Source organism: Eutrigla gurnardus (genome assembly GCF_963514095.1).
Source record: "Eutrigla gurnardus genome assembly, chromosome: 3".
Classification (NCBI taxonomy): domain Eukaryota; kingdom Metazoa; phylum Chordata; class Actinopteri; order Perciformes; family Triglidae; genus Eutrigla; species Eutrigla gurnardus.
The window spans coordinates 21735514-21763390 of NC_139917.1; the positions used below are offsets into that span (position 1 = coordinate 21735514).

Genomic DNA, 27877 nt, shown 5'->3' on the forward strand with positions numbered 1-27877 from the left:
AAAGTCGATACTCTTTCATTGCACGTTGCAGTTTGCAGCAGACCTCTGCTCCGGCACCAGTTGGAGGTTCAGGACCATGGATAGCGCCGCTGCAGCCGCATTCAGCCGCATTCAGCCGTGTAATGACACATGAACGAGCAGAGCACTATACTTTCACTTTACACTCACTGTTACTGTGGGTCTGTATTCATTTTTTTGTTTTTTTTAATAAAATCAACCCATCAGATTATGAAATTCTAAGTCACTACTAACGCAATAATTGTTGCATTAATCCTGTACTGGTGTAGCAATAAGCACCACACAATTCATTTACTTTATGTAACTGTTAATATTGTATTCCCTTGTGACAACATGTTTTGCTACTTTATACTAAAATTCTGAGGTTAATTACTCCACTGAATATACATATTTTAACTGTTTAGATTGAGATTTTGCACACAGAATATATGACAAACCTTTATAATTTGCTACAGTTTTTATGGATTTAATAACCCTGGAATCTATATAATAAATGGACCAAAGTTCTAAGAAAATCACTACCATCACAACACAGCAGACACCATTTTACCAATAACCAAAGATTTTGTGAGCCATTTGAATAGCATCTAAGGGAGTTGTGGACAAGATTAATTGAAGATAAAAAGCTAATGGGCTTTACTGAATAAAATATATTGTGACTGCTGCAGCACAAAGGAAAATAAGCTATTAAAAATAATACACATCCTGCTTATAATAGATTACCTACATTTAACGGTATCTCCTTCCATACTGAAGGAGCAGTGGAAAATGTATCAAAGGATCTGTGAGCCGCTGCCCTGTCATCTTTTTAAGGTAGTGTATGATAATAGCATATGAGCTCTTTCATTGCAGCGGTGACATTCTCCCGAACAAATCGTTTTCACCTCAGATCTGCACTCTAATTCTAGGCGCGGAGATGTTTCGCTTCGAGGGAACTGCCTCCAAGTAATCCAGAGTCTATTAAAACCAATCTGATCACACAGAGTTGAGATCACGGGATGCTGTTATGATAACTGCAGTGGGGCTAACCTCTCTCCTCCAGAAAATGCCACAGCACAGGGACTAAGTAATGGATTTATGTAATGTAAGCACTTACTGACATTAGAGCGCAGGGGTAACTCCATACCTTTGAGAGTTAAATGAAAGACTTGTTTTATTCCCTTGCATCTAAGCACTGGAAGACAAAATGCTCCCGTTTGTTTGGGAGGTAGGTTGAGGAAGAATGTAGAGCGACACAAAACTTGCTTCCATGTTTTAAGGATATTGACTTCATAAGAGGTTCACAGTATTGGCTCAAGATGAAACATTACTTTAATTAAAGGATACTTAGGCTGTTCTACTGGATAGATCATTCCAGTAAAACACATGTGGAATGCATTATGTCCTGGCCTAAATAATCTCAATTTAATCGTGTCTTTCTAATTTGACCTGGCAATGACAAAACTACTCTGACTTGCATTTAAACTGTCAAACAGAACATTTCAGCCTCTGTTAATTAAATTGATTACGTTACTCCGGCTGTATTGATTGTGTGCTTGATAGCTACTATTACTTTCAGAAGATTTGTGCCCCAGGGAGAGGTAAATACTCATTTTACTGCAGATAACCCCTCGGCTGTGTTATTTTCAGGTTCAGTCCTGGACAGGGTGTGGGAGTTCTGCTTGCAGGTGGGTGCCTGATAAAGTTGAAGAGGCAGTGAGGAGTGACTGCCCTGTGAGATCACCGCCTGCAAGACGAAGGACAGGATGGGCAGTAATGTCTGTTCTATATTTTCTTATTTGGACTTTTTATATTATTCTTCAGTGTCTATTCGTGTTTTAAAGAGAGCTGCTATGCTGACAACACTGAACAAATTGAACCATGTAACGCTGTACTATGCTTTTCTGAAACATAACATATTAAAATAAAAGCATGAACTTTAACAAGAAATGTCTATTTCTACATTCTGCTTCAGACAAAGCTGCTACACATCTGAGGAGGAAATCTTGATTTTGCAAAACGGTGCAGCTGTCAAGCTATTGACAAAAATTAAAAGCACATCAATGGATGGTATAACATCGTATTTGGGCTCTGGTTTAGGACTATCTATTCCCCATGAGCATGAAAAGCATGTTTGGATTCTGGTGTAAAATGAATCACAGGTGTAGGAATTTCACCCACTGCTGTATCAGTAGTCAGTTTCTGTTCATCTATGGATTTGCAATGGGAATTCTAAATTTAGTGTACAGCATCGCTCCACTATTTATTTTCTCAGACCTTTTAAATCCAGACTAACTTTTTTTCTCAAGACCATACGACTTGAAGTGCTGATTCTGGCGTTGCATCCACATTAACACTAATAATTCTTACTTCAAAATGAAATAATGTCTTAATGTCTTGGCATTTTGTCAACCAACTATACAACCCACACTGTTTGAGAGTAAACAATAGAAGAACCTCATCCATACCAGGAAATCCACTGAGATGCAGAGGCTGCCATTTGCTGTTTGAAATAAGCATTTCAAACATGCAGCGATCTGGAGAGGAAAACAGGAAATACTGTGAAGACAAATTCAACAAAACAGACGTTTAAAAAAAAAATGAGAATAAAAAGGTAGATTAGAGGTTTGCATGCATCCATATAGTGATGGAAAGCATCCAGATCATACAGTACATGCATTAACAGCCTTGAGTGCTGTGTTGTACTAATTCTACTCATGCTAAAGTTTGTGGATGCAAAGCAGATTTTTTGAGCAATCCTTAGAAAGCCAGGGTTGCACAAGAGCCGGAGAAATCCATCTGCCTCCCCCAAATCACATTCTGACATGTCTCACAGTCAAATCTCCCCCCAAGGCGCTAGATGAGGGAACATCTTCAATCTAAACCTGGATACAATAGGGCCTGTAAGACACCGCAAAAATGGATTGGGAGTGCTAAAACCACAGAAACCTCTGCCGGAAACACGACTTTCTATAAATACAAGATACTCGCCTCAGCTGCCAAGTTCGTTATTTTCTCTCTCTCTCTTTCTCTCTCTGTCATGTCGGGCTCTGCATAGTTATATATATACTACATCATCATTCAAACACTGGGCAATTGAAAGAAAAATAGCACAAATAAGAAAAATAAAAGCAGCGGAAGCGTGGTTCTTCTTTTGAAGAAACATCTCTTTCCTGCTTCCTCCGAGAGTGGGAGTGGGTTAGGGAAGCCCGGTACCAGGCCCCGATGCTGCTGTTGCTGCTGTTGGTGTGGCAGGTTTCCCGTGTGATCCAAAAATACTTTCGCACTCGCCCACTTTGGTCCCCAGCCGCCTGTACTCTTTGGTTCTACAACAGGGATGGGTGAGATTCATATTCAGCACTCCAATCGTGATTGCGGAATGCCCCAGTGTTTCTTTAACCATGCCCCCAGACTCCTCCACACACACTGCACTCACATGGCTCCCACCTTGCCCTCTTCTCTGCTGGATCCATGCTTGCAGCACTCTGACAGTCAAATTCTTGGGCCCGATCCAGCTACTGTACCTGCTGTTACCTAACTGCTTGGACATTTTCGAGAGAAATCCGTGAAATAGAACAGTGGATTTTCAGATATTCAAATCCTCGATGCAAACTAAAGAATGCCTTCACTCGCAGATAATTGGTAGTGCATTGCCAAAATGCAATATTGTAGCAAATGCAGCAACAATCCCCTTAAACTGGGGCTCAATAACATCCACTACACATAATCTTTAACACTCAACATGGGACTAATTGTATGTACATTTTAACCAAATCTACATATTCTAGTCTCTGACTCATCTGCACCCACACTGATTTCTTTTTTTTGCTCTTACCCCCCTATCCATTGACACCACAACATGTATGAAAATAATGTTAATGAATTAAAAAACAAATAATTAGAAAGCACTGCTCGGATCACTGCTTTATCAATGCACACGCAGTGATTAAGCAGAGTGCAAACAGATTCAAACAAATAGCTAACAGCAGACATGTGAGGAAACAGATGAAGAATGTTAAGAGCTTGCAGCTAACAAAAGTAACTATGGAAACGGCCAGCTCTACATTGCACTAGCTTCCACAGCTCTCTCCAGAAATAAAAACTGTTGGGCTAAGAGCGAATCAGGTAAAGACAAAAGATCCCGGGTGAACCTATTTATAGTGGGCCTTACATAACATACATAGACCTATGTTGGTTGAGGCAAGCTTGGCGCTCAACAGCAAGCTTCTGGGGGGGCAAAGGCAGGGTGCAAAGAGCTGAAGATGCCCGATCCTTGAGGGTATTTTATTGAAAGACGTGTACAAACAGCAATTAGGACCAGTGGCTGATGATGCCGATGGCAATTGAATTAAATGCAGGATTGACTGTACATGCTGTTTCAATGTCAGGGAGAGCAAACACGGTTACACTGTCCTGGGAGGGCGGTGATGTCAGTGTCGGAGTTCCACAAACATTGACACACGCAGACAGCTGATAAAACTGACACGTTTAACAATTCAGAGCCGTGGCTTTAGGGATGGAAAAGACAGAAAACGGATAAATGCTTACGTCACATAGGCCAGAAGTTCATAGTGAGTTTGTACAAAGGCCTTGTTTATATGTACCGAGGCAAGAAAGTCGTGTCAAACAGAGTACACACGCACACATATTATACCATGGCCTCGGGACAAAACATCCAACATCTCCAGTGAGCTGATATGAACATATAAGCCCACATATGCACAGAAACCTGTGTGAGCCACAGTAATGCAGCAGCAGTGATCATCGAGAAATAGAGCCTGCCATCGTATCTTAAATCCAAATTGAGGCATTAGCATAATTATCTACTTATACTGCTTTAATTCCAAGTAGCTCTCCATTGTAAGTAAAATGATAGCTAAGCTGTATTCAAAAAGCCTCTTTTCCACTCACAAATGCCTTATTAATTAGCTCCCTCTAGCATACGTTCCCAGTAATTACATTCAATACAGCAGTCAGTGCCACAAGGGGGGCATTTCCAGCAACTATTACACAACTTTATAATTACGCCGCAGATATATAATGATTTCCATCATAAAAAGTATTCTATTTCAATACCTAACAGCGGCCATTTGGACACTGCATTCTCTCCACGTTCACTTCCCTCTCCAGCCAATCCATTGGTAGGCAATCACAAAATATTCACAATATAGATAAGGTTGGGATGATATGCAAATGATTATTCCCTGACTCATCTGTTTATTATGCAGTCACATTAGTTATCTCTGATGCTGTTTGGCTATTATCCCATCTCCCTGTGAAAAAAGGGTCTTGGGTGAGGGGGATGGATTGCGCAGTGAGTGCTTTAGTCACACAGATTGTCCGCACTCTTCAAAGAAATAAATGCATTTTTCGACTGTAGTTGCATGGAGGGGATGTGGAATCCATTTCCTCTGCGAGAAAAAAAGCGAAAGGCAGAGGATATTGCTCATCTGCGTCCAAATCCCTTGACACGGTGCTTTGCGTTAGCAGGTCAAAGGGTCAAATGATGAGCTTGTGTCTCCCACGACTGAGCCTGAAAGCAATCATTGCACATTGATAAATCATACACTTGTTTTCGGGACCTAAACTCACAACGATTCAGCAAAGTGAACAGTTCACAATGCTGGAGAAAAAATATGCTAAAAGGTAGATTTGAAATAATTTCCAATATGCACACAGGTACGATGTTTATTTGTGTTGCTGTTAATCTACAGTATCTACCATGAATCATGAATAGAAATACTGTAGCTGATCTGTGGCTTCACAGCCTATCTGCTATCTGTTAACTGATAGAAGTACTATTTTTATCCATGCAACCTTAATGCACCACGCTAAGCCTTCCACTATTCAACTGCACATCTAGCCAATTCAAAGGATTCATAAAAGTCTAAGGGTTGGAACCCAGTGGTCATGCACACAAACTGAAAGCCTGTATCAGTGCTCCCAGTACCTTTACGGTTTTATATTTTGTGTCAAAGTATTAATAAGAACACTGACACCGCATTCCTCGTTGTGTGAATATATGACAGCATGTCAAGGAGTGAAAAGAATTTGCCATCTATGTACCCTCCGTGCCTTCTGATTTTAGCTAATTAAGCACCAAGCCCTCACAGCAACGGCGCTCCATGGAAACCATGGAGAGAGAAAAAAACCAGATTGACGTCAGCTAGAGGCCTTCGAATGTGCACCCTGATAAAAGAAAGAGGACAGGGCTGCTGTATTTAAGGTCAGAGTGTGTTGAAGCTGCTGTCTGCTTTGACTGTCAGGAGTGCTGCCATCTGTACTGAATATGTGAGGAGGTACTGACTGCAAACCGGACAAAATACAACACAATCCTATGTTACATGCAAAACAGGGTGTGCATGCCAATAGCTGCAGGCAGCTAACAAGTTTTACTACTCAGTAACGTTGCTCACAAATCAATCAAATTATGAGTGTTAAAGCTGTAGATAGGATGAAATACCCAGGCTGTATCTGACCTCAAATGTTCAATAAATATTACACCTCTTAGATATTGAGCTGATGTGTATCTTTTTTTAAATATGCACTCCCAGGGATTTTTTGGGAGAATTAGAATGATTTGAAAGATACAGAGAAAAACAGTGATGGGATTTCATCTACTGGCAATAAGAGCAATTTTGGAGCTTATCCAAAATTAAACTTACTATACAAGATAGAAAATATATGCTGACTGATGTGCATTCACCATACATGTACTGTATGTCTTGTAACATGGAGTTTACATTTATGCATGTTGTTTAATGCCTTATTTATGAGCAAGTCAGTTGTAATATTGAATGTAAAATGCAGTTCTAGTACAGTTGTTATACTTTAAGGACAAGGATTCATCAATTATGTTTTCAAACAGGAGTAGGGCTGTAAGCACGAAGCTCGAATGATAAAGTAAGGACAGGTCAGGTCATTATTTGGTCTATTGCATTTCAAGCAGAGATTGTAGCTCCAGGCTTAGATTAAAGAAATAATTAACATACATCCATGGAAGTAACACCTCAACATTACCAAAAAGCATAGCAGGACAAAAAAACTATTTAAATTGTTTATTGTTTTTAACAAAACAAAGCCAATGTCACAGTCAAGTGTATTCCCTGCCAGCCAAAACACATGCTGTGTGTACAAAATACCTCTGCTTTTCAGCAGTCATTTTAAAAATGTTGAACAAAACTGTATAGACCCTTTCTTTTTAAAGATCAAACAATTAAATATCAAAATGACCAATCATTAGGAGAAATGAGAGAGAGAGAGAACGGAGGACATATGCTTAAAAGAGAAATGGCACAAACAAAAATAATGGCCTTCATTATTTTTCCAGATAGAGACTTGTGACAAATTGAATAAGAGTTGTTCATATACAGCATCACACATATAGTGTGTAAGCATGAACCCTCCCTGGACCAGCATATTAAAGGAAAATTACTGTAATCACCTGTCTTGATTTTCCATATTAAAAGGTTGCAGTGTGAAGGAGTGGACATTAATGTAGGATATTAGTTCATTCATAAGTGTTCCCTAAATGCATCCTAAGTATAACTAAAGCACTAGAAAGTGCTTGGCTTCACATACAGTAAAAGGGAAAGTAGCTGCACTTACACTTATGTGAAATTGCCCTTCAGAAAATACCTGTGTGAAAGATTAAATGGGAAAATATGATCATAAATGCCTAATTATCAGCAGGATCTTATATTTACAGTTTGTCAAGTTTTACTAACCAGAAAACACCGATTAGTATGTTAACGTCGTTAATATTTTTTTTCAAGCACATCCAGAAAAATGAAGGCCAATATCTTAGAAAACATGAGACGAAACCTACAGCATCAGTACTGTTCAGCCATCATTAATACCGTCAGGGCTGACCAGCCGGTGAAGGGGTGACTTCCTTGGCCCCTACCAGTGCCGTCATTGTACTGTTCCCAGATATACCCTGTTTCAACATACTGTCTATAAACATTATTGATGATGTTAGTCCTGAGTTCCTCATAAAGAGCAGCTGCCTTCTCTTGATATGGCCCTTCTGTGTTGCTGTAGTGGTGCAGGGCTCTGACTGCCAAGTAGTTGACGTTAATCCATATCGGTCCCCTCCAATAGGGGGCATCGTGTTCTGTGTTTCGCTTCATATACATTGGATCGGCCTTAGAGATCGAACGCAGGCCGTATGGCGTCCACAGCTTATTGGAGTCTCTCATGTCACGCAAGATATGTTCTAGTTTGGGTGAATCTGGGGTGAGAATGTGCAGTAAGAAAGGGAACAAGCTAACATAACCCAAAGCATTGACAAACTGCAATTTGGGGGCCCGGCGGACTAAGCGCACAAGGCGTGCCACAGGGAACTGATGACGCGGTTGTCCGGGAGGCACGTATACCTTCTCCTGCTGCAAGGACACAGCCTGGGTGTGGTTGCCAAAGTCACTGAAAGCATTAAGTTGATCTGACCAGTGGAGCTCATTCAGCAGGTTGTTGTCACGAAGCACCTGGTGGGTGAGCTCATAGTCCTGATGGGGCTCGCCTAGCAGACGAGCTATACTTGCCATGATGCCTGAGGAGAGGGCCATCCAGCAGTGTAAATCCACATGGCGCTCATCAGTGGATGGATGTGAGGCTCGAGGGTAGTCATCGAGCCCAGAAGTCAGGGTCTTGGGATTGAGGAAAAGATTAGTGTCCTTGTCACGTCCACGCCAGCGATAAGAGTTAGGTAGGGGCCCTGTCTGTGTTGTGTTGTACCATTCAAACCAGGTTTTCAGCCTAGGGAAGAGCCGCCGGAGAAAAGGCAAAGTAGGTTGAGATGCCGTCTTCTCTGGATTTGAAGTGAGCTGCTCGATAAGTTCCTGGAGAGCTAAGAAAAGTGTAGGGGGATTGGCATTCTCGTTACGCTGAACTACAAACTCAGCTGGGACTTTACTGCGAGCCTCATCTCCCAGGATCTGCTCGCGGGGGATCCAGCCCTCCATATTCATCAGGTCTATCCAGTGGGCAATAGCCTCCCTTGTCACCTGGGGATCCCACTTGCTCAGGAGCAGCTGGTGAAAGCCCTCATCCCAAAGGAATCCTCTGGGAAAGAATGAGCGTGATGGGACGGCAGTGAATAAAGCGCCTTCAGGGTAAAGGAGCGGGTACTCATTGTAGACCGACTGTACCACTGACTGGCCAAAGAAGTAGCCCATTCCACCCAACATGTTGCTGAGTGCCGCCTTGCCAAACTTAATATTTGCATGGCTAAAACCTTTGCCTTCAAGCCCAAAAGTCTTCTCAAACTTTGAGTTGAACTCAGCTTTCCTCCTTTCCAGCTCTTGAGTCATGGTTGAGCCCACAAGTTGGTTGGGACGGCTGTGGAAGCTCCCAGACTCGAAAAGAACTTCGATCTGGAATGGCGCCTGGACGGTCACCTGGTGGACGACAAAGTCACTCTCTTTCCTTGTGTCAGCGGGTTTCTGATGGTTCTGGTGGTGGGGAGGCTTGTAGGTATCTACAGCTATATAGTGCCTCTTCTCACCAGAAGGGGGGCTGTAGACAAACCTACGATTCAGACTCTGCTTCACAATATCAGTCAGCTTCTCCAAGCCAGGAGAGACCGTCTGGAGATAGTTGTAGCTGAAAAGATAATACAACTATTGTTAACTGCATTGTGCTTTCAAAATCTATCAATTCAAACAGTCATACAAAGCAGTCTACAGTCAGTCACGGACACACAAGTGATCTGATATGTTTGTGAACCCTTAGCACACTGCAAAAAACATTAAGCTCCCACTTACACTTCATCACCCTTCTGTCTACAATAAATTATAATTCAAACAACTCTTTATTTATTTCTATCAGAGAATACCATACCTTTTTATTTTGCTATGCTGGTCTTCTCTGAAAGTGTGAAATGTTGGTGCTCCCTGCGGTTGTTGTTCGCAGAGAGTCGGAAATGACAGTTCTTTCTGAAGTTGGATGAACACCTTCAGTACTTAAACAACAGCTGGACCTTTTCAGAAAAATGGAAAGGGTCTGCTTTTCTTTGGCTTTTCAAACGTTTTATAGTATGTATCTTGCTAAAATGTATAGCAGCATGTTTAGAAAACTCAGAAGTAAAAGACCTCCCGTTCTTCCAGTGTGTTTTTGGATCATTACATTGATGAAACACAGGCTATAATCCCTGCTTTTGCTGCCATCTAGAGGTTCGACAGACTTTAAGATTTCAGAGTCATTGGAATAGTGATTTTCTTCTATATAGCATTTGGTGACTCATCACACATTAAATCACTGCATACAATTTTTTTATGCATGTATCTCATATGCAGTTTAAATGGCAAAGGTTCAGTGCTGCTATATAGCAATGTCTTCTCCCCTTTCTACAGAGATGTATCTACATATGACTGCTCATGCCCTCACTGATAATTTAACTACTTGGATCAGCACAGTGAAACAGAACCAGTTTGTTAATTAAAAAGATGTTAACCAATTGTTGCACGCAATTCTTCATCTTCAATTTTCTCTGCTTCATTTCTTTAATCCTGATAAAACTGAGTAATTGCAGTCATTCTACACTATGTTCCCTTGTGCCTCCTTGTCTGTGGTCAATCTCTTTTGAAACTGCTGATGACGTTGCCATTCACTCCTGTATTCATGCACTTACCTTGCATATTTAGTACTGGATAATTCCCCGGTAACTGGCTTTCTGAAGGTGATCTTAAAGTTTCCGAGCTCCTCTGAGAAACCAGCGATGGATGCGAGGCGGTTTCTATCCTCAACGTGAGCCTCTAGTGAGCCCTGGGTGTCTGCTGCTGCGTAAAACATCAGGGAGATGACTGGCGCTTGAGGAGCCGAGCTCTGGTGGGTAAAGACAAGAAAAAGTAATCAAAACTGAAAAAATAAATGACTAAACATAAGAAATAACTGAAATTGCTTGGTAAATTTATAATAAGAAAAGGCATCATATATCTGGGTCACTTGTGGGAACATCTGCTCAATAAAAAGTCAGTACTCACATGCTGTTTGGCAGTGATCCTCCAGGTCCAGTCTCCTCCCTGATCCCCTCCCATCCTCTTGACAAACTCCGTAGTTAGTGTGAAATCGTTGTCACGGATTTCTTGGACGCCAAAGGTTTTCCCATCATGCATCATCCAGCCATAGCCTTGCAAATGATCCCCTTGCTCACAAGTGTGCCTCAGGTTTACGTCCATCTCGGCAAACTGACGCATCCACATCATACCTAGGGGGATATAACAATGAAGATGATTTAGTTGTACTGTACAAGACAATGAATACACACATATATAATTAGGAAAATAATAACTACTCATAATGTAAGTCGGAAAACTCAAGCCAATTGGGTTTTAAGAAAACCAGTGCTTAAAGAACTATCGTCACTCAATGTTGTCCTCAACAAACAACAAATTGTACATTAATATACGTACTGGCAAAACAGTATTAACTCCTGTACACAAACACAAGGTAATTAACCATAAGCCTGGGAGAAAAGCAAAGTTCAGATTGCGATTGAATTCTACGAAGTTGTGATGGAACGGAAGGCACCCTCGCCAGTCATGGATCTAATTCTGGGTACAGGAAGAAGACCTCTCCCTGATGACCTGACAGGGTTATAATCATTTAATATTGTTTCGATTTCTGGTTATATAGTGATACCCAAACATCCAAGTCGTCTTGTATTTCTCTTCAAAAAGCGTCTGGATTGGAAACTATATTTTTTACACTGTGAAAGTATTGTATGTATTTTGTATTCCATTCATTGAGGTGATACGATATCCGCACCTTGTGAAATATTCAAACCCAAGACACGCTGTTTTTTTTATGGCTACACCATTCCATGAAATTAAAATGCTCTTATGCTTCATTTTATACTGTATATCAAGGTAATCTGTCATATATTGTATACTCTGTGATATTTGGTTCCGTCAGTAACACACCGCACATCCCATATCTCCACCATGGGGCCTGTAACGTCCATTATTCACTGCCATGTCTCCAAATGACACGATCACTAATATCGGTTGTCTCAGCCTCTGAGAGATTCACAAATTAAATCTGATCTGTACAATATTTCATGAAAAAGTTACTTTTGCTTGGATTTTACCTTTTATATGTTTGGATAAATAAAAAACAGCTTTAGCTTGAGTCTGAACGTGTCAGCATACCTGTCACAATCGACCTGGGACTTCTGTTTTTCATGCCAAAGTAGACCTGAGGCCTGTATGAGCCCCAGAACCTCTCCGCAGAGACCTTGGCACTGCTGCTATTGGCATCCAGGACAGGAGGAGACGGGTGCAGTGTCACCACCCGTTTGGCCAGGCTTGATCGCATATAGAGGGCGTAAAAGAACCAGATCAGGCTGAATATGCATAGGCCAATGGAGATGTTGATGAAGACTTTGCCAATGTCAACTTTCTTTTTCTTCTCTTTTCGGTGAAATGCAGGGGGCTTCTCATCTTTCCTCGGAAGAGGAACAGCTTCACCAGTCACAACCCTCTTCCTCTGCCTGCCCATCCTGCACTTCTGAAGCTGGGAAGTGAGAAAGACGGAAGATAGTTTAATAATCTAATTCCATGTACAACAGTGTAAATGAGAACTGAAAGGTAACTGGAGGTCTGTTTCAAATAGAGCTTTCTTAAACATGGATCAATCAATTTGTGCTTTTGCCTTATCTGAATAAATAATATTTTGATAAATATGACTTGACTTTGTGTGTCGGCAGTACACAAAAATCAAGCTGATTTAAAGTTATACAACAAAACAAAGACACATTAAGGCCAAATCAAGGCTAGTGTTCAGGCTACATAGTTTTAACAAAACAGCAAAGACGAAAGGAAAAAACAGACTGGCTTGCAGTTACATTTCAATAATATAAAACACAGGTCAATCCAAATTAAGGGAGCTTTATTGCAGTACTGTTTTATTAGACAGCATTGATTTTGGCCAACGTTGTACAGACAAATTTACAAATACATAAATAATATCATTACTGGAGTATAACTACACAGTACATAATCTGGTCGTTATTATAATACAACCCGATATTAAATGTAACATTCCCGTTGTGAGCAGTGTATGAGCCTGCTGTAACGTACGTTACGTTCACGTCATCTCAGGCCAAAATAAGAGGTTAAGCTAGCTGTTAACGTTAACCTCGCATGGTGTATGATGACAGAAACGGTGTTAAAGCGGCGTCGACTATTTTATTATTAAACTGTTTCTCCAATTTCATTAAGGCTAAATGGGAATCGCCGACACCTGTTATACCCAGAATACTTCGCCAATACGTCCCGGTAAGGCAACGTTGCCTGCAGGTTGCACGCTACTCGCTAGTAGTGCTAACGTTCAATTTTAGCGAAACAGACCGACTGTCGCAATATAGCGTGGCTTTAATTATTCAGTAGCTAATAAAATATGGGACAAATTAGCAGTTCTAGCTTCATGTTGGTGGGGCAAATTGTTACCGACCTGTCAGAGTACCAGGGTTTCAGCTGCTCATTATCCGTTGCTAGCTTACGAGCCACTTCCTGGTTGCCACATTTTTTTTTCCCGAGGACGGCGACGTCACGACCCGCCTTCTCTGCCTGTGATTGGCTAGAACGCGTTGCCTTCAGTTTGTAGGATGAGGCAGGATATTATTGGGTGAGAGTCTAAGCCAATCAGAGGCAGAGTAGGGCGGTTCATGCATTCGCCATTCTTGGAGGGAAAAAAAAGATATTGCTTGTTTCCACTGATGTGTGATTTTTGCATTCACATTCGCTTTAATATAAATAGAACATCATTTCTTGGTGGGAGATAAATAAGTGTAAAACTGTTTCTGAATGTTCATCACAGAAAGACGTTCATGGTTGCCGTTAAATTTCTGCAGTAGTAACAGGAAGGGACACGCCACCTCTTTAACCCAACTCAATCAGCCTAGTAAACATAACACTAGCATGTGCAAGACAAAAAAAAACAAGACATTGTAGAGGGAAATATGTAGTTTTATTGAAATATATAAAATGAAGTTCTTGTGTAGGGTGTGTTTTGAACAGTTTGCTGATCAAAAATAAATCAATAGTACAAAGATGACTGTAGGAATACAAAACATGAACCATTATATCATCTATTTGAGTAGACAAATACATGCATGAATGAGTGCATCCTGTGAAGTACACCAGCTTACAAATATGAACCATTTAACATAATTTCCCTCAACCACATATTTACACTGTAAGCATAATAAAGCTGTGACACATAGCCAGGTATCTCAGATGTACCATAAATGGGGTCAAGAGTCAGAGAGAAAAAAAATCCAAGCTTTGGCCTTAATCTGCTTCTCAGTTACAGGTTTTTCTACAGATTTTACATCTGCTCCACCATAAGTCAGAGAGAAAGATGGAAAATGATAAACTGACAGAGAAGGTACAGTTACAAGTGCAAGACAAAATATACATTAAGGATCACAAGTGATGATTGACCAGCAAAGGTGATTGATGTACATCTCTACTACACTCGCCCAATCACTTTTTCCTAGTTACTCTTTAATCAATACTGCTGGCACAACCAGAAAAGAAATAAACTTTTTTTTTGCTTTTTAATTGATTGAGAATATTTCATCTCCCCATATTTAATCAACATGAAAAACTGTTACAAACAATGGCAGAAAGAAATATGCATAACATACAGTCTTCCAAGAAAATCTGAGGTTGCCTTCTAACTTTTTTGCTCTCTAGGTTTGGCTATATAATGTAAAGTTAACTGTTCAGAAACAAATTTCTGACCATGTGAGCGGAGTGCTCAAAATATTGCTTCTTTAATCTTTTTATTTATTTATTTCCCCCCCCACACATTAATTTTTTTTAGAGACGTATATTCGCCCCTAATGAAAGTTTCAAATAAGCATCCAAACAGTACCCAAACACTTTTAACTGCTTTGCTTTATAAAGTGAACATCCAATCTCAGGGATCTAACATGCAAAATTAGAAAAATAACAAAAAAAACCTGTTCAGAAAGGATCCATGGAACCACTTGAACCAGAAGGTACAAAGCACGCTGTCCTTCAAATCATTTCAAATTATATGTGGCAGAAGAAAAAGGTTTAGTTCCTTATTGAGCTAAATTAAGTGCTTGCTGCCGGTAGAGTATCCTCTGTCTTGCCAGTGCTTCTTTCGTTTAAAGCGCTTTACATGGGGAAAACAAAATTTGAGACATTGCAACAGGTGAATAAAAGCAAGAGACAAAAATTCATCTCCCACACACCCCAGCCTGCCGAGCTGCCTGTTTGCAGCGCCGACTCCTTGAGAAACAGGTAGAAAAACTGAGGAAAGAGGGGCGCATCAACCCCAAAATTAAAGATTTTCTTACAAAAGACAAAAAAAAAACAGTGATTAACAAGATAATTGGAACTGAACGTCTGGGTGAGCGACTATTCAGTCTACTTTCACCAAACGTCAATGCTGGTTTGTGTAATGACAACATTATTGGGAGAGGAACAAGGAAACTTTAGACTACCAGCATGCCTGGTTCCAGAGAAAATCATGCTGGAGCAGAAACTGGGTGTAAGAACCTGTAGAGACCCCTCTTCCTCCCCCGCCTCCTTCAGCTGCTGCTCTTCTTCCTCCTCCTCCTCCTCTTCTTGTTGTTGTTGTGGGTTAGGTCTTGATCAGTCCTCCATCTCCCTCGCTCACAAAACGTTTCCGTCCTCTGGTTGAGGAAAGAGTCGGAGAGACATGTTAGTGATCGAATACCAAAACCAAAACTGAATTGACCCCTAATATGTATCTGTGTTGTCAAAGCCTCATAGATACGTCTTATCACTCTAACATACACCATTGATCGCCATTGTTTTCCAATTACTATTAAAAACCCAACTAAATCAATGATTATCATTATCCTTCATTACCACAAACAAGGGAACTGTAGTTTATTTAGAGACATTAGAACATTCACCGTCTTGTTGCCATTAATACTGGCTACTGCCCCAAAATGAACTTTTTTACTCCTGTTTAAATAATGCTTGCGTTCTATGGAAATACATACAGACAGTGTTGGTTTTGGTCTTTTCATATCTGCTAACAATAACAAAAATATTAAATACCAGGAGCCATCAAGACTGATTTAATTGTGAGATATGAAAAAAGGGAAAATAACCTGGCGGGACAGGCATCCCTCAGCTGTTTGGTGATGATAGCCTCCTGGAAGCAGAGGTCCACAAAGGTCTCCATGATGGAGTGGGCATGGGGCACATCGAGGTTGATTTCTGGGAGCTCATCATAGACACGCTGGAAACCCTGCATGGGAAACACAGGAAATTCATACCAAGACTACAAAGTGAAATGCACATGCATTTTCTTATAATAAGTAAATACTTTTCTTCACAAATATATTTATATAACTAGAACATACAGAAAAAAGGCACTGACCCTGTTCATCTGATCCACAGTGATGAGGCCCGTTTTCCAGAAGGACTGCAGCAGCTTTATCATCATATGACTGGCAGTGTCTCCTTTCGACTCCAGCACCATCACTACAGCCTGGGAAATAATGATGACATAAAAGGTGTAATGTGTGTAAGGAGGAGGAGTGTGCTACAGCCATCTAATGTGTATCTTCTTGTAATAAAGAGTATAGATCAGTATAGATGTGCAAGATGCCCATTTCACCACACGGTGGCAGCATTTGCCATTTGACATCAGAATCAGTTTATTAAGTACATTTTCACATAAAAAGGAAATTTGCCTTGGTCTTCAGTGTGCACAATATTTAGAAAAAACAATATAAACAACAAAAGCCGAAGCTGCAGTATTTCAACACTTAATATATTAAAATATATATGACCAAATAAATAACTGGAGCCAATATTTTGTCACCAACATGATCAATTATTTACAAAAGGAGAGGCCACTCAGTGGAGGAAGCTCATTTTCTTTGCATAAATAAGAGCCACCACAAATACATTTATCCAGCTACACCCTTTACATAATCATGGAGCGATGATATATTTGTATGGAGAACTGACAGTTCCATATTATGCAATGTGCCTCATTGATCAATTTTGGCTGAGTGCTGTTAAAACATGCAGTGCAGAGTGCAAATGAGAGAATGCCTCTGCCAGACACACACACAGTCCTTGGCAGAGAAATGAAATGACAGTCATTAACCAGTTACCACTAATCCCTTGCAATTACCAGGAAGATTCAAATAAACGGTGCTGATTTGATTTTATTGTCGTCACAATGTGGGCAGAGCACAGAGATGGCAGACATTATCGTTGCAAATGTTGTTCACCCTTTTATTCTGTTCGATTGGTGCTTCTGCCTGTCAGTGTTTTATTTGGTTCTAATTAGAGCCCGACAGAAGAATCAGCAGACATTAGCCCATACCGGATATATCGCTCATTATTAAAAGGATCTAATGTCACAAGGGCTGCGAGTGTAATTCTGAAATGATGTCATTACACAGCTTGTCCAGCAGGGGGCACTACTACTCACGGCAGCCATATCAACGAGCATGAACAACAGGGCAACTGCATTGTCAACTCAATGTTACACAACGCAGACAATCAGAGACCTACATCGGAGACCTGTCACCATAGCAACGTCACAACTGGACTCAAGAAATGCAAAAGCTACCTCACCAAGAGTCAAAGCTATAAACCAGAATGACAATGACATTTAGCATAATGCAGGCATCCCTATTGCTACAATAGATATTCATATATAATGAATATCGGTTGATAGAAACCAAACAAAGAAATAGAGAACATCGTGGAGTCTTTGATACCTCATAGACCAGCTCGTGGTGGAAGTGTGGGACCTCCAGGTCCCGCAGACAGTGCTCTGCCTCCGACACATCTCCCGAGATCAGGTACTCCTTGAGCAGGAGGTTCATCTGGAACAAAGACACACAAACATTTTAGCTTTTTTCTTTGTTGTTGAGGTTTCTGTGTGGACAATGGATCAAAACGCAGCTGGAAAGAAGAAAGACGCGCAACAGTGAAGCGTCAGTAAAGGGGGTTGTTCTGCCTTTAAAGTCTGACAAATGTGACAACTATCCGTGAGAATTTATGATCACCTACAGGATAGACAGACAAATCTCTTTCTGTTAAAAAGGGGAAAATCTGAGCAACAGTGTGATGGGTGAGACTTGACCATTGATGGAACACACTGTGGAAATGTATTCGGCCTTTATCGAGGGCAAACCTGTTTTTGTTTCAAAACACCGTGGATATTGTGAATCTGCGATAAAACCAATACATTTAGGTTCACAAGCATGAATTCACCGGACCGAATACAGACTGAGCTGTTTACACTTGAACCCCACAAAAAAATAATGTCTTCCTTTTTGGAGCTGTGCTTGAATCTTTAAGTATCTGCTTCACTTGTTATGCAACTCTGACTGCTGAGCTGAACCATATTGCTTCAAAAACTATTCATGGAACAATTAGTCATACCACTTGAGGTTGTAGGGCGCATGATAGATGCAACAAGTGCAAAACCCTCAAAGCTAACTCAACTCGGACTCTAATTCACTGAGCTCGGGGAATGTGTGGCCGTCCGATCATCTGGGAAAAAACAACACGGGGGGGAACGTGGACAGGCAGGAGGACAGGGATGGACGAGAGGACCTAGAAATTGAAAGGATTTGAAGAGGCTTCAAGTAAGAGCCCAATAAAAGAGGGAATCAGAAAGAAATTGAGAGCAGCGAGTGAAAGAGGCCTTTTGCCTCCTGCGGCCCAGTGTGTTCCCCCCCCGCGGCTGCACACGCAGGCAGGAAATCAAAACGGAGGTTCTGGGGGCTATCGAGCTATCGAGGCTTACACAGTGCTGCATGACTGACGACACACCCACAACTCAAACTCTCACACTGTCCACGCCCACTTCAGCAACAACAATTCCAGAAATTCAAGATCACGGAACAATAACTGTAAATAAAGACAACGACTGCAGCACGTGGGGTGCAAGTGTGTGTGTGTGTGTGTGTGTGTGTGTGTGTGTTGAGTCTGCTCAGTTAAAGGCTAGGGTGTGTGTATCCGTGTCGGCCGTGTTCTGCTGACACAGCAACATAGCAGAGGGTTGGCCCGTGGCTCTCTACCCAGCATGCATTTCAGCCTTCTGTTTACCTTACGTAATGTCAATTTAAAAAAAAAAAAGCAGTTTTTCCAATACAAACACTTTGACCTCATGTGTAATAAATGTATTAAATAATTTAGTATGTTGGAATGAGAAAGTGGCTTATCAGTTGCTGTTTTTTTTTTTTCTTTTTTTTTTTAAACATGCGATACCTCTTTGACGAGATGTTTGACAGGTCTCAGGCCTCCGCCCACGCCCCACACGTTATCCAGACGAACCATCTCTCTCTTCATGGTCAGCAGCACCTCGGCACGGTCTAAAGCCACTCTGAACAAAGACAACGCAACAGCAATGGGCATACGGTTTGTACATTTAGCCTAGTCTGTTACAGGATATAGTGATTTACCCAATTTTCCATGGAGGTCCAAAATTAACATCACAACACACAATATTATTCTATTTAAACATTATCTGATAAACATGCTGTACGATGACAGGAGAGAGGACATCTGTATAATCAGCTTTTTGCTCCTTTTACCATAAAATTAATTTTTGTCTCGGCTCACCTGGCATGCTCACAGTCCACTTTGCCCTTGTAACAGTCCAGGAAAGACATTGGGAGGACATGGTCAGCTATGGCTCGGGCTACAAACTGGCCCAACATCTGAAAGACGATAGAAAACACGAGGTATGCGTCTCCACATCACATTTGTTTCTAGTCCAATAAGTATGGCAATATGACAAAAAGGCAGACATCTACCTGAGGAGCCTCCGGCGTGTCCAGTATGAGGTCGGGCAGCTCTTTGAGGATCTTGTCGAAGGCGCGGGCCATCTCACTTTGTGAGAGCATCTTGCCCGACAGATCTGAGAGCAGGCGGGAGGTCAGCTCTCTGTGGCTGGCCTTGCCCTCCAGGGACAGGGACACGGCCAGGGAGGAGAACTCGTACTTATGCTGGCCCAAGTTGAGCCCCTTCAACAACATCTGACAGGAGGGAGGACCATTTCAAATGTACATGGAGGTAATTCTGAATCAGTGTTCATTACACAAGCTCTCATTCATTACTGGGTTCATCAATGTTACGACTCTACACCTGCTCATTACTGGTGCAGTGAGGAAGAGGAAATCATCATTTACCTGGACCTCTTTTGTGTCTCCGTGTTCAAAGTACTCCTGCACGATCGGGTTGACCATTTTCCCCAGTTCCTTCTCGTCTACCTCGGGCACAACTGTTGCATAGACTGTGTCTCCCTGTGCAAGAACAAACACATCGTCAGTCCATACACAGTCATACCTTCAGGCTGTCATGGTAGGTAAACACCTCAAACTTTACACCATCAAGGTTTTAATTCATGTGCATTCCAAGTCTGGAAAGTTATAACATTTTACATTAATACTGCCGAGATGTCTTTGAAAGTGCCCGTTCTCTCGCTTTTTTGTCTCAAGACAGTGAAAAAAGTAAAACCGGTCCAACTAACTTTTCAGTCGATGGTTTGCTTAACCTGGAGAACAATAGAAGCCTTGAGGTTATATGTTTAGACAACGGGAAAACAAATGAGCATAACAAAAGAATTGAAGCCAAAAGTCCAACCCAATGATTCACTTGAACTTCCTGTTTCCTGCTCATGTTGCCTAATGCGAGCGTTGACTGTAGAAGGAGCCAAAACAATCATTTATGGCAAAGTACAGGCAAAGAGACAGAACCCGTATTCACCGTTTCTTTCCCCTCAACATGGAGGTCAAAGACACTTACTGACATGTTTTAAATCATTTTCCCACAAACAGGATAACCTGTACCGTTCAGAAATCCTCCATCAGGTGACCCCCCTCCCGCAGTCTGGATTCAAGGGCGCTGTCTGCACATGTACCACTCTGTCCCAGTTCCCTTTTAACACAGTCACACCTTTCCACTAATCTTCCCACAACATTCAAGGCCAAATTGCATTCCAGCTTTTCCCCAAAACCTTTATCCACTTTTTGATACTCTCACTCAGTCAGTCAGCGGCCATGACAGGGGAAGCAAACTGCCTCCAACAGCGTCACACAGAGCATTTTGACTGATAATGGGGTTAAAGATTTATCATGCTGTTGATTGTGGTGGGACTGAGCCACCTGGATGCAAACGATCATGTGAGCAGGTGTGTTTTAAATTAGCGCCGACCAAATTGTGAGAACCTTTTGATATAAAATCCGGTATAAAAAAGGTAAAAATAAATGTTAAACTGCATGTCGTCTGAGATACGACAATCGCATCACAAGAATTCGATGCACTGCGTCATTCATTAGAGACAGCGGCCTTTCAACATCAGCACGTTTGTTTGACACGAGCATTAGAAAGGTGTCGGCTTTGATCAGCGGGCCTCTTTGGAACAAAAAGGCTGCCTATGTGCGACAGGCCGGACCAACAACAACTGTGATAAAGTAAGCGCCGCTGGTGACGCTCTTTCATCAGGTGGCCTAAACAGTGTGCGTGCACAGACTGCTGATGCTCAGCTAATGGAAACATTTTGAATACAAAAGCATCGACTGCTACCGTGCAAAGGGAAGGACGCATTCAAGCGTCGTTCATTGCATGTTGTTTCTGAGTCAAAAATGTGACAAAAATGACTCGGAAATGAAAAATAATTGGTTGCCAGCAGTCCTACTTTAGCAATTGATAAATACAACAGATTGCGAAAATATGGGGGGAAAGTAAAAGTACTCCATGTACTCTGACAGCTTCACGTCCCTCTGGCACCTTTGTTGTATTTTATCTCTCCTTCTCTCCCTCATTTCCTGCCCTCTCTCTACCGAGATGACATCACTTGACAAAATGGACAGAAAGATTTTGAACAGTCCAAGTTGCTGTACTCGCTCACCTGAGAAGACTCATCGTAGTTGGGGTCCCTCAAATCCGGCTCCTCGTCTTCATAAACCATCCCAGCTGCCCCCCAAACTCCTTTTCCACCTGCCCCGCCTGGAGACAAGCAGCAGACAAAACCACAAGGGCATGAGCACCATTACGATTGTGTGAAAAGGCCATCGTCGCAGACGCATTAGGTACTGGGAACGAAAAGCAGGTGGTGCAACACATTTCCAACCAAACTTAATTGCTACCGTCGGCAATAAATTCACAAATTGTCACATCTTCTCATATGCTAAATCGATGTTTCTACCTTCGCCCCCCCCATGTTCCATCTGGTGGTTGAGGTTATAACTCGTCAGCTGTTTATTCACAGCAACTCCATGTATGTTTGGTGTTATCAGGAAAAAAGGAAGCCCATGTGTTGAGCACTCGGCTTATAAGCCACATAGACTCTCCGCACACAGTTACTGTGGAAACTTCCCGACGAAAACAAAAAAAGCACAAAGCTGCCCACACCAGAATAGCACAAATGTACCTTTTTTTGGCAGGCCTCTTCCTTTGCCCGTCCTTGATTTGCGGTCGTTGGTGTTGACTTTGCCCTTCGGACTGTTTGGGTCACTCCCCGACACTTCTCCCGACTCGGAGAAGGACTCGCTGGTGGAGTTGCGGGATGACTTTCGCAGGCGCCGCTTGGCTTTGGCTTTGAGTCTCGCCTCGTGGAGCGCCTTCTCCTGGGGGGTCCAGTTTCCGTTCACCTCCGCCTCGTTCAGCAAGTCGTCGTCGACACTGTAGGGCTGGTTAGCCGCGGCCAGGTTCTCGTCGAAAGAGAACACCCCTGTGGTAGGAAAAAATACAAACGGCAGTTTAATCATACGGCTTGGATTTTGCCACAAGATGGCAACAATATGAAAAATGACTGTCCAAACAACAGAATACTAATATCTCAATAATAATTCAATCATATCTAGACTTTGATTTTAGATATATGCTATTTTTTAAACCACTGTACCAAAAAAATAAATACATTTAAAAAACGTTATGGTGCAGCATGCAAGCTCAAGGCACATTTCCACCATTTTGGTGAAGCTGATAAAGTACATGAGGAACTGACTTGAGGATATGCACCAAACAGCTCATGAGCTCATGACAACAGAGATGTTTTTGTTTCGTTTTCATACTATAGGTTCACTTGTAGATAGTTTTTACTTAGATGTATATGCAATGCAGAACAGATCCTCTGCTGTACATTCAGAAAACTGCACGATTACCGGCTCAGGGCAGCAAAACAATGCATCAGCTACTGCCACCTCCATGTTTCGCTTTCAAGGCAAAGGCCACAAAACACTAAAAGTATTACACAAGAAGACGGCAGCACGAGTTCACGCAGTCTTGCGATTCTCCCCAGCTCTGTTGGCAGCTGGTATATAAATTGAGTTGGGTCATTGAGTGTCATATACTTGATATAACATTCTGTGCATCTGCACAGGTTTCTTCTTGTATGTGTGGCGACGACGACTACAACAACAGCAAGTGCAACGGGACTTTTGCTGGAAGCATGGGAGGAGGGAGGGAGCAAAGTGAAACACATACTAGTGCTGACACCACGTTTTCTTTTTTCTTCCTCGGTCTTCTCGCGATTGTTGCGGCAGCTAGGACTTGACTACATATGGCATGGTTGGGTCCATGACTGGTCACATGACCAGTCAGCAGGAGAGAAGGAAAGCCAGGAGGAGGAGGAGGAGGAGGAATGCCTGAGGGCGTAATGAATACTTACAGTCATTACACGTGTGCCTAAATGGCAGTATGAGGAGTTATGGCCTGTTAGATTACAGGACATGTGGAAAATACACAGAGGGAGGGGGAAAGGTCCAGGCCACGGATAAAAATGATAAAAACTACAAATCTAAAAAGCAGCTGCAGTCTGAGTGCTACTGCAAGAGTATAACAATGAACTTGCTCCCTATTTTATTTTTAAAGCTGGAATGTGAAGAACGGATGAAAGGACTTTGCCCAAAGCAGGACACCTCCCTGAATTAACCTGTTGCAGTAAAAAGCAGCACCACACCCTTGGCCTTTAAAATGTGTAAACACCCGACCATGTGTCATCTCCTCCTCCGGTTCCCTTCTCCTTCCCCTCATGTAGGCCACAGGGCCTGCCAATTTTAAATGACTAACCAGCCAATGGCGGCGTGCCTTCAAAGTGAGGACCAATCGCAAAATAGCAGGGAAACGGAGGGGAGCTGTTGGCCAAGACGAAAGCTGCAAAACAAGCAGCACAAAAATGCTGCCAAGCTAAGTTTGCAGAGATGTGCCTCTGTGCTGCAGACTTGAACAGCTAAAGAGGTTCTTCTTCCGAAGATTTCCTTCGGTCTCATAATGCTGCCACAACAAACTCTTATCTTGAATACTGCACGCCTACCGGAGCACGAATGAAAGAACTAACAAACCACACAACGCTGTCATGATGGTTTGAACTGCGCCCACGTTTAAGCAGCTCTCAAACACACGGCCAGATGCAGGCCAGCGGACGACCTCTGCTCTACATGCTTTGTGGGAGCACAACGGCCTGAACAGCAGCGGACAGGTTTTAAGTTTTAGATCTCCGTCCAGCAGCAGCGTTTGTGAATGAGAGGATCCCATTTCACAACTATAAGTGTAACTGGACATATGCAGTATGGTAATTTGAGAGGGGAATCAAATGCAGCAGTATTTTTATAGTCCCACCCTCCTCTGGTGTGTGCAGAATGATATATGTGTAACCACACAGTAAACCCAATTATGAAATGTGTACACACGAGCAGGATTTGTGACATCGGCCGAAGTCACAAATCCAGTGAGCAATCTTTGCATATTCATAAAATCTGGATGGAGAATGAGTTAACGTATGGTTATACAAGTTTTAACCAGATAATTAACAATTTGTGCACAAAAAAATATCAGACACCTAATATTCTTCTACAAGGTATAAGTAGATTATAGTATATTATCTAGAGAGCGCTTTATAAAGACAATTTTTTTTGCAGATGAAACAGATTTGTTTGCAAGTCTACTGTCAAAACTCAACTAACTCACAAAGTGCTTTGATTTAGATGCAGTCAAAACTTTGTGAAAGTTTTCTCAGTCTAACATCCTGGCGAAATAAAAAAGTCAGCTTTTAGAAATCTACCAAAAAATTAAAAAAAATTCTGTCAACCCACGCACCGAAATGAAAAAAGAAATGCAAAAACATGTGTGATGTTGTCTATGGTCAAACAAGCATCTGCACAATGATAAAGGGGACAGTAGAAGGCTGCCGGACTGGATCTGGTCCTGTGGTGATTATCTAGGAGAGGGAAAAAAAGGGAGGGGAACGTCCTAGGGTTCAACCGTCTTTACTGACTTTATTGAAAAACATGTTTCAGACATATTGTTTCCATATACAACAGTGGGGATATAAGCCGAGGAACTGGCTGTGCATGCTCAACTTATAAAAAAAGGACCTGGTTTGCCACTTGTGATACACGGTTATATCTCCTGTTTTAATGTGGGGGGGGATGGACTTCGATAAATGAAAACCCTTTTTGCTGACTGTGCATCTCGAGCCACCCTCTGTAACAGCTGCAGTGCAACAACACAGATAACGTCCACGGGGAGGTGCATACAACCGTTTAGAGCTACTAAGATAAACAGTTACGAGGCCGATAACGGATTGTTTTCTTTTTAATATAATCAGACAATAGCTTCCACAGATGCAGCCCTACTTCGCATGGTCGGCTTGGTCAGTTTCCAGGGTCTTCATGCTAATGTGTGGTGTGTGAAAACATGTTTTTAATGCAAGCAGTTGGGGGGGGGGGGGGGGGGCAGGGGGTTAACAAAAGAAGAGAGAGAGACAATAACAATCTGTACTCGGCAGACCACGAAGAAATCAGGCTTGACATCTATGGCATGATGCTCGTAACTGCGTGTATTTACCCAAGGAGTGAGAGAAACGGACCTACAGGTGGGGCTCTACACAGGCTTTGAACCCGTCCTGCAGCTATGCATGGTAGGATAGTTTTAAATCTAAAAAGAGAGGATGAAAGAGACATTACAGATGTGTATTATAGTTTTTTGGCTGCTGGTCAGACTTTAGTTGTTCTGTAACTTAATAATTAACTTGCAATAAACTGTAATCAGATGTCGTTAAAGCCTGTAAAGATCTGTGTTTGGTGAGACTTGTGTGCTGTACATGTAAGGTTTAAGTATTGCCCCATATTTTGGTGTGACATCAGAGGGGGTGTACCACCTCATCAACACGGGCTGCTCCATCGAGCGCAGCTGACCTTCCAAGTTCACGCAAAACAAAAAAAAGCCCATCTGTCCACTGAAGCACAGGAGGCGCGCGCGCACACGCACTACGCTACTACTACAACACGCCACATGCTTTACCTCTGCGTAACCTCAAGTGGATCCGTCGCGTGGGGTATTAACGTTCGAGGGTAAAAATGGCACAGACGTGCCACATGATTAAGCGTTAATTACAGTGCTAACAATACATTTCCGCAACTTATGTAACGATTAAATACACAGCGGCGGGGCGCGTGTACGTAAGGAGCTGCTATAGTGGGCTATACACGTCGACGTCATCGCCTTGGTGAGCGAGGAAAAAGACGGCACCTTGTGTACCATGAGCTCATGTCACTCAAACAAGGCCATTGTGCAATTATTAGGCTCCGGCCAGTCAAACCTCGGTGCTGCGCGGATTTTTAGATTGAAATCAAAATTGCTTCCCGTTTTTATCCTTAAATTTGAAACCGACCGCCGTCGTGTTCTGCAAGGATTTTCCTAATCACTAATTATATATATATATATATATATATATATATATATATATATATATATATATATATATATATATATATATATATATATATATAAATATATAAACTCCATGCACGAATTGTGACGTCTCCTGCACTGCGCATGGTCTTGAACAACGGTTCAAGTGCACACTGGCTAACACACAGACAGAAGTGTTGTGATTGAGGAAGCACCAACATCGAGAAGGAACCAACACGGCTCGATGTTACTCGTGCGCGTGTTTGTGTAAGAGAAGCGTTCAGCGGGGGCGCGCTTGTGCTCAGTGTGTGTGCAAACAACTGCTTGTCAAAGCGGAAGTGAGCGTCGTGGCCTCGTCCAATCAGAAACGCGAAAGGGTTAAATGTAAAAAAAACAACAGTCCAACAACAAAACACTGTAAGAAATCCTAATAATGATCATATTAATAGGTAAAATGCACCGTTCAGCTCGAGTCGCAGCGTCCAAAGTGCAAAGCTGCGCCAGCGTGTAAAGCCATTGTTGCACCAGTGCTTCGACGTGAACGTGTGTGTGGTTTTAACGGAGCACATGGTGGAGCGTAGCTGGCGCTGCAGCCCATCCCATGCAGAGGGACAATGGATCGGGCAGAGCAACGCCAGCAGGGCCCCCCCCCCCTCGGTGACACTTTGGCCGATGTACGCCACGCTTAGCGAGGCTGAATCCGTTTACTCACCGTCGGCTTTGGGAGCGGAGGACCACGTATCCACTTCGGTCGCCATGGCGCTCTGCGAATGCTCGGTTAAAAAAAATCCTCCTCCTGTCGAGCTTCGACTGCAAGAAATCCTCCACCCCCCAAAAAATAACAGCAAGACAAACGTCTGCAGGAGATATTGTGTATATAACAGTATTTTTTTTGACAAATAGCACGTGCAGGAGAGAGAGAGAGGGGACAAACCGAATCCTGACCCCTTTTTGTTTTCGTGCTGCACGGTATCAGCTGCAAAAAAAACACACAAAATGATTGAATTGAATTACAAAGACAGCAAAATGACGTCGAATAGAGGAGGGAAAAGAGGTTCGCGCTCTTCTCGACGACGCTCAGGGAGATAAGTAGGCTAACTAGTCGGAGAGCATTTCAGCAAACAACCTGCAAGGAAAACAAAGTCTGTTTTTAACTTTGCAAGAGCGAGCGGAGAGGAGTCACGTGAGCGAAACGCGGACGG

At 42.3% G+C, this 27877-nt stretch overlaps 3 protein-coding genes across 3 annotated transcripts in view; 1 reads left to right on the plus strand and 2 right to left on the minus strand.

Moving 5' to 3' along the window:
- The window catches only part of mxd4 (MAX dimerization protein 4), a 122762-nt gene that overhangs the window by 43213 nt on the left and 51672 nt on the right, over window positions 1–27877 (plus strand). The window lies entirely within an intron of this gene.
- Window positions 7042–13560, minus strand: mogs (mannosyl-oligosaccharide glucosidase). The gene is made up of 5 exons (XM_084001967.1): window positions 13450–13560; window positions 12147–12510; window positions 10980–11203; window positions 10628–10821; window positions 7042–9600 (listed from the first exon to the last, which is right to left on the minus strand). Exons 2-5 carry the CDS (start codon window positions 12493–12495, stop codon window positions 7830–7832), a joined length of 2538 nt encoding a protein of 845 aa, XP_083858093.1. The 5' UTR covers window positions 12496–12510; window positions 13450–13560; the 3' UTR covers window positions 7042–7829.
- Window positions 14803–27788, minus strand: pdcd4a (programmed cell death 4a). Its single transcript, XM_084005812.1, has 11 exons — window positions 27388–27788; window positions 22414–22713; window positions 21892–21989; window positions 20171–20284; window positions 19796–20017; window positions 19602–19699; window positions 19248–19362; window positions 17747–17854; window positions 16387–16497; window positions 16115–16254; window positions 14803–15667 (listed from the first exon to the last, which is right to left on the minus strand). Exons 1-11 carry the CDS (start codon window positions 27431–27433, stop codon window positions 15616–15618), a joined length of 1404 nt encoding a protein of 467 aa, XP_083861938.1. The 5' UTR covers window positions 27434–27788; the 3' UTR covers window positions 14803–15615.